The sequence below is a fragment of the Nesoenas mayeri genome (assembly GCF_963082525.1).
Source record: "Nesoenas mayeri genome assembly, chromosome: 4".
Lineage (NCBI taxonomy): Eukaryota > Metazoa > Chordata > Aves > Columbiformes > Columbidae > Nesoenas > Nesoenas mayeri.
In genome coordinates, this window is record NC_137540.1 from 23,027,529 (window position 1) to 23,039,031 (window position 11,503).

General features: G+C 41.1%; 1 protein-coding gene across 1 annotated transcript in view; it reads right to left on the reverse strand.

Moving 5' to 3' along the window:
• Nucleotides 1-6,107, reverse strand: part of LRBA (LPS responsive beige-like anchor protein) — a gene marked incomplete at both ends in the record, with an annotated part of 409,769 nt that extends 403,662 nt beyond the window's left edge. Inside the window, one exon of the mRNA XM_080343895.1 lies at nucleotides 5,892-6,107. Coding sequence (XP_080200021.1) covers nucleotides 5,892-6,107 — 216 coding nt within the window. The remainder of the gene's footprint in view (nucleotides 1-5,891) is intronic.
• Nucleotides 6,108-11,503: the final 5,396 nt, after the last annotated feature.

Sequence of the window (11,503 nt, forward strand, 5' to 3'; positions counted from 1 at the left end):
GTGATGCTCTAGAAATTACTTGGTTACTCTCACTTGTCATCAGCATTTATAAGTTTATATAGAAAGTAAATCCTAGCATTCTCTAGAAACATATAGTAAGGTAGTGAAAACAAGGCATTGTTATGAAAACTTTAACACTGCATTATTACTACTGTAATACATGTAACTATATCTGCATTAGTTTTGAGGGTTTTCTACAAGAAGGTACATGCAAAAAAAAGCCTGTGACCAGAGACAAAAGAAAGAGGAATTTCTACTTCATAAAATCCATTATGCTAGTGCTTCAGAAGCATTCATACCAAATTAGAAACCTGTTGTGTATCAGCAGGTGATGCCACTAGGTTTCAATATGAATAATGATAAACCGTTTATGAAGCAGAAACCACAACAATGGAGAAATTGCAAAAAAGAACAGAGGGCACACCAGAAGCAGGTAAACAAATTGTAGTCTTGACATCTTTCGCAGATTTGTTCTGTAAAAAACCCAAGTGAGGTTGAAGAAGAAGGGGAAGAAGGAAAAAGCAAAGTAAACAGCATGAATTTTTAAAAGTTAAGATTTTTTTTTTATTATTATTTGTGGCCTTAATAAAGTCTGGCAGAAGTGAGAGAGGTGACAAATTAAGTTTTAAAGTAATTTTAGTATTTGCTCCTCTGATCTTGTTATTTTCTCTCCAACAGTGATAAAAATTAAGATTTTGTTCTCATTTGCACTTTGTCAGTAAGGAAACTTGGTGAGGACATCATAATCCATGGGCAGAATCAGAAGAAACTGCACATTCTCCTCACCAAAAAGACAGACAGTGTTTAAAAAAAAAAAAAAAAAATAATAATAATAATAATAATTAATAAATAAAGTCTTTGCAACACAGACTGATAAAAAAAAAATGGAACCAAAACAAATACACTAACCTATATTATAGTCAACAGAACAATTAGAAGTGCTAAAGCTTTTTAAAACAAAACTGGACTAGAGCAAAGCACAGCATTTCCTTCGAGCAGAAAGTCCAGAGGATCTGTTGTCTCTATACACCAGTCGACTTGAGACTTGAGTAAATTCTGGCATAAGTTTCCAAACTTAATTATACCAACACCACAGAGACAGACAGCAGTTGTACAGTCATCTGCTTGAAGCACAGCAGAATTTTGCCAGAATATCCATTTCCCACTGCAAGCCTAATGCAGCAGTTAACCCCTGCACATACAGCATCCGTTATGGGCAAAACACTTGTCAGTGAGAGTCCCCTGCTACTGAAAGGCAAGGATATCCAGTAACCTAAGTTTTATATATGAACAAGATACTTGCAATAACTTGGAAAGAAGACAAGCTTGACATGATACAAGACAAGCCAATTTCAAACAGAGTAGACCAGAAGCTCCACCCAGAATTTTAATTTAGGCCTCCTAAGTTTCCAGTGCAGGTTGCATAATCTTCAGAACAGAATTAATTCTCTAGACCTGAAAACTTCAGATCCTAAAAACCTTCTCTGACCTTAGTAGCACAATACTGTAACCAATTATATATCTACATGTTTTTAAGTTTTGCCAATTGCTGAACTATTTCTACTACTCTATCTAAAAGTTTCTACATCAGTAGGCCATTGACTTGTCTTACTGTTTTACCATGAAAAACATACAGCTATTTTAAATTAGTAACAGATATCATTGTAAAGAATTTATTTTTCCATTCTACCATCTTCTACTGGGAGGTTTCTTTTATTTTAATAACCTAAAGGGATGGGCGGAAGCAGATGTGAGGTCATGAACAGGGATTCACCTGATTTGTATACAAAGGAAATTCATGGAGTTATTACTGCCCAAAGTCAATTAAAAGTGTAATTCACAATGTATGACCAATATATACCCATAGTTTAGCTTACTGTCTCTCAGAAAAATAATGGAACAGATTAATACTTGAACTAGAAAGTGTTTTCAAAGTTTATCAGAGAATAAACTTATTTAAAGTCAGTATTTTCCTTCTCCATTTCAAGAAGTGCTGAAATACACAAAGCCTTATCTAACATGGGCTGGAAAACTAGTTTTTCAGAGAGTATTAACCAAAACCAAACACATCAGTCTGAGTATTTCTATGAGCAGAATTTCCAAAGACAATAAAGCGAGACTATTAGGTTTCTGCTACACGCTAGAAGCAAGCTCACTAAGTGCTCTGTTATATTGCTGGACAGAGAAGAATGTTATGGGTGGTTCTCAGCTCCAAGATACAACACTGCTGGACTGAACAAGTTATTTGCTCAAGTATCCAGGACTACAGCTTTAATTTACTTAATAAGCAATACGTTCAATTACTGTGCACTTTAGATTTTTGACTTTCTGAGTCTTTCACATACAAAGCATGACCAGCTCCTAAATCATTAAAGATGAGGAACATCAAGACGGCACCTTAGCCTTCTCTTTACTCTTCTTCACAAAGAAATTCACCATAACCTGCATATGCTACAGCAAGCTGGTAGAGCATAATTAAGAACAACATGCTTGCTCAATAAATAAAAATGAGGTCAGCTAACCTCTGTTTTCTAAGGAGAAACTTTTCACATTTGAGGGTGGTTATGCTATGAAGAATAAGCATGTAAAAACACCTTTCTACACAGATCTGCTCAGCCCTTCTTCCACTGTGGTCTGAAGATGTCACACTTCAGTGATGAAAAATCCCCCAAATACCACACGTCTCCTCCTTTCAAAGTACAAAAAGTGAGCAAGCTGATTTCAGCTAACACTGCTGAAGTAGTGCAGTTATGAGTCACCAAACCGAATTAAACCCAATAGGAGAGGCTACATTTGACTTAACCCCATTGGTAACAACAGATCACAGCACGACTTTCACACATACACGAGTAAACTCGCTCCAAAAGCTATTGGGAAACAAACTACCACAAAAGCCACAGCCAAGAATTACTTTTTCATATAAAAGTTAAATCTTTCCTGCATGCACACACAGAAAAACAAGTACACCATTGCTAAACAATATTTCACATGCCTTAAATTCTGATCAGTGTGATTTCAGAGGTATTAATCGACAAAACAAAGAGGGCGAAACGAACTACTGAATGGAGGCAGAACTCAATGCCAGATGGATGAGTATTGTTTGCAGGAAGAACTTGTATTTCAAAAAACTATATTAAAAAGTCAGCTTAACAGTTTTCACACACACACACACACAGAAAAAAAAAGTCCAGAAAATAGATGCTTTTTGTAACAAAAACTATTAGTTTGCTGACTGGTTTGATTTTTTCCAAGCATTCTAGTTTTAATAAAACCACAGAACACCAAGGCATCATCTCCTTGCAAATTAGTAACCACTAGTTGATATGCTTTCCTGGGACTCAGAAAACCTAAGGGACCTGCTTTCTTTTATATCACTCAAAAATTTGGATTGTATCCTCACATAATCCAGGTAAAGTGTCTTTACTATCAAACTACTGGTTGTTTCATGATAGCTATCAACTGACTAGCTCTGCTCTCATTATGTGTGGTGTAAGACCATGAATTTTAGCATGGCAGGCAGGTGTGCTGGAATGGTTGAGGAATCTTCTCAGAGAGGTCAAGGATGTCATTTCACTTGCAGAAAAAGTGAAAACACAGTTTCAAGAATTTCTGGGGTCAGAAACTCTTCCCTGCTCCTAACCAGGAAGTGAAGATCTAGGAGAATGCAGTCCACAGGTCAAATTCTTCAGACCTCTTAAATCTAAAATTGATGATTCTCTGAATCAAGTTGAATTTTTGATTCCTCTCTTGTTCAAAATGAAGCAAAAAAGGAATCCCAGAATCAAGGAGCTTTAACAGTTTTAATTATTCTGCTGATCATACACGCTGCTTTTGGCTGGGGTAGAGTTAATTTTCTTCATAGTAGCTAGTAGGGGGCTACACTTTGGATTTGTGCTGGAAACAGTGTTTTAGTTACGACTAAGCAGCACTTACACAGATTCAAGGCCTCTTCTGCTTCTCACACAACCCCACCAGTGAGTGGGCTGGCAGGGCACAAGAACTTGCTAAGGGACACAGCTGGGACAGCTGACCCCAACTGACCAAAAGGATGTTCCGTGCCATATGACACCATATGCAGCAAGAAAACGCCAGGGGAAAAAAGAAGGGGGGCCTTCAGAGTTACAGCGCTTGTCTTCCCAAGTAACTGTTACACATGATGTAGCCCTGCTGTCCTGGAGATGGCTGAACACCTGCCTGCCCATGGGCCATAGTGAATTAATCCCTTGGCTTGCTTTGCTTGTGTGGCTTTCACTTTACCTCTTAAACTGTCTTTATCTTAACCCACGGTTTTGCTCACTTTTACCCTCCAGATTCTCTCCCCCAGCCCACTGGAGAGAAGTGAGAGAGCAGCCGTGTGGGACTTAGTTACCAGTTAAACCATGACAACTTCTTTCCACTGCTGCCATAAAATACACTTCCAGTACACCACTCAGAAGACCATGCTAGAAACGAAGTACAATTTAACACACTCGTGAACAACTTCCCCTCACATAAGTGTCCTAAATCATAAACTGTTTGCCGGAATTTCCTTTTGAACCTCACATGCACATATCTGAGCACTGGTTTTTGTTAAGGATAATTGTTGAGCGTGCTCGAAGTAACTTAAATCACTTTCTCATACTTGAAGCACCCATGAAAACTCTATTCTGCACTTCATTTTTGCCTGTACTGCAATTCCTCTCCATTGAGACTTCCATCCAAACAATTTAAAGCATTACATTCTGTTAATACAAAAACATTCCAAAAATAAACATTTCTCATTACCCAGGAAGATAGCATCAAAAAAATATTAAACAGACACAGCACACATAAACATTTAGTGATCAATAAAACTTGCATGTAGCAAAGAATGCTACTAAAAGAAATAACTGAAATGCAAACAACATTTAAAAAGCAGTAAGTCTTCTGCAAGGACTTTCCTTGTTATCGAGCTTTATACCATGACATGCTTTCACTTCCTGGTTTGTCAGAAACCACACTGTTTTAAAGTCAAAGGTGCTCACTAAAAGGAAGAAGGAGGAATGATGAGTATTTTTAGAGATGTTTTGAGACCTCTGATAATAGCAGAGTGTCTTTGTAAACTTAAAGATAGTTTTTCTCCTAATGTTTGGTCTCCTTCAGGAAGCAAACACTAACAGCTTGCCTGACTGTTTTAAATATGGCCCAAAAAGTTAAACAGTAAATATTATGCTTGCAGCTTCAGCAGAAAAAGTTGCATCCTCAGTTTTTAGTGAGATCTGTTATGAAGCGTTGAATATATTCATACTGCATTCAAAAAAATAGTAGCTAACTACCTAATTCATTAATAAAAAAGGACACTGAAACCAAGTTCTGCTCTTCTCAATAAGCAAAGTAAAGCATTTGAATGAACTGCTCACTGACATTCACACTCCCAGCAGACAAAACATGGAAGTTCTGTCTATTTCCAAAGTAAATAAAAATAAAGGGACATAAACATCTCAACAGGAAAAGTTGTTTTGGCTTAAAACAATGTGTGTGCGTGTGTGTGTGTGTGTGTGTGTGTGTTTTGATGACAGTTTCAGTTACTAAATCAACAGTTAACTTTCTTGTTGCGTACACCTGTTGAATGTTTAAACATAACAATACACTTCTGAGTTATAAATAAAGCAACAATTTCTCTGAGGCAACTAAGGAGGATGCTGTTGAGAGTTGCTTCAGGTTTAAATGTATATATATATATATAAGCTCATATGCTTTATCTTCAGCTTTTGTGATCCATAAGTAAAAGGAACCTAGCTGAAATCAAGTGCAAAGTAAGTATAAACATGTAAAAAATATTGACAGTAAAATAACATTTTAAAAAAACATGGGATTCTTCTGCACACATATGCTGTTTTTTTCTCTCATGCCCAAAAAGCCAGCCAGCTTACCAGATTAAATACAGTGTCGACTATGTCTTTGTTGGATACTTCTCCAACTTCCACCAGTCCCGTCAGCACCGCGAATTTCATCTTGATCCCTCGGATGGGCACTCCTGGATTCAAAGGCTGCCGCACACTTCCCCCTTCAGCAGCGCTTCCTTCTTTCCCTGCTCCTCCTCCATCATCACCTGTTGGCTGAACAACTTGTTTGCCTTCACTCGCCATGCTGAACGCACTTCAGGTGACGGCCCGTAACGCCAGCAGGACGCTCCCCGCTCCGGGAAGAAGGTGAAGACTTGGGAAGGGCGCCGGCTGCCCGCTCCTCCCCTTCGGCTCCCGAGGAAACCCGTGTCCGACGGGGGAGGGAGGACGCGCCCTCGGGAGTCCCAGCTCCGTCCTCGGCAGGAGGCGTCTGTCAGCAGCTCTCTGCCCTCACGCAGGTATTCACAAGCCCTGAAGGACAACCGGAGATATTTTTGAACTCGCCGGGCGCTCCCCAGCCAGCCCAGCCCGCGGGTCCCCGCTCCGGCCCCGCTCCTCATGCCCCGCGGAGCCGCGTCAGGGAGAGCCCCGCACCCCAGCGCGGCCCGGGGGAGTTCATTGTTAATTTTTTTTAATTATTTTTCTAAAGGCAATACGCTCCTCCTTCCCGAGCCGGCTCCTTGTCCGCCGCCTCTCCGGCTCCTGCCCTTGTTCCGCCGCCCCGGCTGCGGGCGCGGACAGGTGCAGCGACCCGCCGCCCCGCAAGTTCGCCACTCACCGCTGGCAGCCGCGGAGGGGGCGCGGGCTGCTCTGACGCCCAGCTCCGCGGTGGGGAAAGGCGCCCGCTCCGCCCCGCTCGCCGGCTGCGCAGCGCCCGGCCGCCCCTCTCTCCGGAAGGCGCCTGAAGTTTCAGCCGCTTCACGCCGCGATCCTGATCAGCACCCTCTCTTCCTGCCGGCGCTGCCGCTCTCTGCCGCCATGACAGCGCTGAGCCCCCGGAGCGCTGCCGGCCGAGGAGCCGTGCGCCTGCGCGGACGGGGCGCGGGCGGGGCGGGTCCGCCGCCGCGCAGGGAGGGGGGTGCGGGTGCGCCGCCGGCTCGCGCGCGCCCAGGTGCGCCCAGGTGCGCGCAGGTGAGCGGCGCGTGCGCGTGAGCGGGGCAAAGGCGGGAACGCCCCGTGCCCCTCGTCTCGCGTTCCGTCCTCCCGCCCGCGCATTGCGGAGCGGGCGGGCTGGGGCGGCAGGGGCCCGGCCCCGGGGTGCAGCTCACGGAGTCGCAGAATCACAGAATGTTGGGGGTCGGAAGAGACCTCGAAAGATCATCCAGTCCAATCGCCTGCCGGAGCAGGAGCACCTAAATGAGGCTATACAGGAAGGTGTCCAGGCGGGTTTTGAATGTCTCCAGAGAAGGAGACTCCACAACCCCCCTGGGCCGCCTGTTCCAGTGTCTGTCACCCCCACCGTGAAGAAGTTTCTTCTCATATTTAAGTGTTCCAGTTTGTACCCATTACCCCTTGTCCTACCATTGGTTGTCACCGAGAATAGCCTGGCTCCATCCTCCTGACACACACACATCACATCTTTATAAACATTAATGAGATTGCCCCTCAGTCTCCTCCAGACTGAAGAGACCCAGCTCCCTCAGCCTTTCCTCATACGGGAGATGCTACGCTCCCTTAATCATCTTCATTACTTTGCGCTGGACTCTCTCCAGCAGTTTCCTGTCTTTCTTGAACTGATGGGCCCAGAACTGGACCCCTGCCTCCTCCAGTCCCCTCTTACCGTGTCCCTGCCGTTGAGGGGAACGAGTAACAACCGGTCAGACTGCAATGGAAACTCAAGTTGGATGCATGCTACAGGGGGACAGGTCTCTGGATGCAGGAGCTGTAACTGCTATTGCGTGCACACATTTGTGTATGAAGATTGGTAGTTAAATCTGCCACTAGTAACCTCCACGTAAAACTACAGGTCCTGCTTCCTGATAGCTGCAAAGCATGAGAATTTGTGCCCTTTCTGTGCTTCCTTTGAAGGTGACTTGAGCTACAACTACACATGTAGATATATGTTACCTCAGACACGAAGAACCATTTAAATGAACCCATTTCTCTGACATCAATCTGAATATCTGGTAATAAAGAGTTTAACAGGATCCACCCCTCGGAACTCTTCATTCACACAGTCTTGAACTCTGTGCTTTTAATGAGGCTGCTGGTGTTGGTAAGGATTGTACATCCTTCTGAAGGACTGCAGGGTCTTGGACCAGCAGGTTAACAGACACGAGTGCATGAGTTTTACTCACAAGATGTCACAAAAACATGACAGCATCAAAGATTTCCAAAGGAAGGATCATTTCAGGGATGCAGGCATAACTTGCACATAGATATATATAAATAATGTATATTTCAACGATTCACAAAAATGCTTAGCATCCTCTCTAATATAAAAAGCTGTTATTTAGCTAATTCTGTAGACAGAAAGGAGACTAATCTTTAAATGGGCAACAGTTTCTGTGTTTTGAAATCTGACTCCAGTGAAAACTCCAAAAAGGCCAGTGGGTGTTTTGTCTGAGAAACAAAAATTGCACCTTATTCTTGACACTGCACCGTGTTTGGGACAGGATTGCTGGCATGTGCGATGCCCTGGCTGTGTTTACACAAAAAAGGTACAAACAAAATCAAACCACAGTGGGTTTTTTTTCTGGAAAATGGCTTTCTAAAGTCACGTGCAATGTCCCTGATAAGCAAGAATTTAAAAGATTGTAATTATTAAATATTAACTATTATTCTGACTGGATACATAATTATTAAATAATATTTTAGTTATTCTGTGGACTGATTTGGGAATGGCATACTTTGTGCATCTTGGTATCCAACTTCCCATAGTTTGGGGGCAAAAAATAAAAGCCACACTGGAACATGTTCCAATATAATGCTTGTTCCATTCCCTTCCTGTGTAATTTTCTTACACTGTGACATTTATCTATAGAATGTAAGCCAATACTAGAACAGTTCATAACCACCTTCCTGCTTGAAATTCCAAGTCCTAAGTAAGGAATAAGCTCTCTTTTCTTTCTTTCCCTGTCTCCCTTAGTTACACACATACATTATTAGGAAGAGATGATGATCTCTAATTTGAGTAGCAAACATTTGCAGTTTCTTACTCAAAATTAGATAAGTTTAGAACTGTAATGCTGACATGTTCAGTCTCTATGAAGCCACAGCAAGTTTGTGTGGTTATAATCCTGATAATTTAATCTTTGAGTTTCCTCATGCCAGTGTTCTTATGCATGGCTTAGATTTCTCACACCTATTGCTTGGGCCTCCTTCTCTTTCTGTGAGTCACCTATAGTTTCCTATTGTCTTCCCTCTTACAAGTAAGATATAATATTTTTTTGAGCCTTTAAACTGATGAAGTACACATGCTCTCCCATCAGTTTTACCTACCTGCTTTTAAGTATTCCCTGCCTCCACGGTTGGCCTTCAAGCTCTTCATCAAGCTCTCTGCCACCAGGCAAAAGCAAAAACAAAATAATGTTTGGAATTTTTTCTGTACCTAGTGACTTGGAGCATGAGTTCTATTTGTAGGCTCTCCCATTATCTGTGCAGAATGCAACATTCGTTGTTAATCTTCTATCTTCTTTTTTGTTTTAACGTCACATTAGAAATCAAATAAATAAAATGAATTGCTAAAATCCAGCTTAATGGATTTCAGATGTTTTCATCCAAACTTCATAAGCCAATAGCCAGCAAATCCAGTTTGCCAGTGAGGACAGCACTGTCACATTGAATCCTGTCAGATCTTCTTATATTTTTTACAGATAAATAAATAATTCTTGACTGGTCTTGATTGTTAGAGGCAACGAGATAGGTGCATCCATCAAGGTAGGTAACATTCAGCAGACATTCAGTTTAGAGTTCCAAAAACAAGTGTTTTAATTTGATTTTTTTCAGCCAAATAAGAGAAACAGTAAATTCTCCAGGTGATGTGTTCTCCATTTAGGCTGATTTTATGTTCAAATAACCATGGTATTTGTCAAAAACCCAATACACAGGGTTCAGAGAAATAGACTACATTAAATGAAAAGTTATTTAAAGTGTATCTGAGAATTGGGAGTAAACCCTGTCTTAAGCCTTCGCCCTGAGCTTCCCAAGAGTGACTACAACTCTAAAACTGATTCTGCCTTCCCCAGTCAAAGGTGAAGAGTTGAGCAAAAAAAGACAGCATTTTCTTTAAAAAAAAACACCCAAAGGAAAATCAAAAAGCATGGATTAAAAATGAACTTAAACCCCAGATGGGAAATGAACTCAACAAAATTTTATGGAAAGTACCACTAATGTAATTCCTACAGGATAAGAAAGCAAGTGTCCATAATAACTCATAACTTCCTTCTGCTTACATAGTCAGGCTAATTTGATGTGTTCCATTCTGTTTGGGTTTTGGGGGACCTCATGACACCCAGCAATGTCAGAAAATGTTTTTAATTAAGTACATCTTTAGCAATAAAATGCTCTGCCTTTAAGCCAAAAGAGCAGAAAGAAATAATATATCCTTTTATAACTTATGACAAAATGCTCCTTGATCTTGAGCACTGGAAGAGAGCAAACAGCCTCAGGTTATGCCAGTGGAGCTTTACATTGGACATTAGGAAAAAATTCTTCATGGAAAGGGTTGTCAGGCATTGGAACAGGCTGCCCAGGGAAGTGGCTGAGTCACCATCCCTGGAGGGGTTTAAAAGATGTGGCACTGAGGGACATGGTTCAGTGGTAGACTTGACAGTGTTACTTTAGCAGCTGGACTCAATGATCTTAAAGGTCTTTTCCAACCAAAATGATGCTGTAATTCTATGAATAACAGCTCTTTAAAAATCCTTGGCTAGAAATTAAAACCCAAATAAAAGAACTGCTTATAAATACTGTTGACCTTAAATATGAGAGGTCCTCTCATTCTACAGAGAACATAATACAGGGTTGCTTTTCAACAAGGGCAACACAAAGCAGCAGTGATTTCAAATTGGATCCATCCTTTTGAAACACCCTCTACTTAAAGAGAGCAGTGTAATCTCAAAATAAAGATAAGCCTTGCCTAAAGAGGAAGATTTCTTTTGATTAGGTGTGAAGGCTTTTGCGGTATGTATTAGATGGTATTATAAATATATTCTCACTTCAGTGCATTTTCATAATGTAGAATTTTACATTTTTAGAATGTATTTTTTAAGATGCATATGGTGAATTTTACCTTTGCTTGGAAGTGTAGCTAGTATTTCTCTTCATTTTTCTGCATCACATCTTCTTGATTGGTGGATTACTGCTAGCATTGTTTTTAAAAGCAGTGAGTTAACAAATTCATGCTTAATGTGTCTCAGCTAGGTGGCATTAGAAAATGCATTTTCATTCTCTAAGGAAATTATTCTGGTACTGAGCCAAATAAGCTGGTTTAGCTCATTTCTTTAGTTCCTTTAGCTTAGAAAGGATCTTCAAAATGTCATTATAATTCCTTACAATACCCAAGCCATGTCAGGAAATATCTCATCTCCATTAAAGGAAATATGAACTTTTACCAGAGAAAATTCTGAATAAACTTAGGAAACAACTCATTATGCACTATTTTTAATAAGCACTCCTTATTTTTCCTTTTTAGTCAT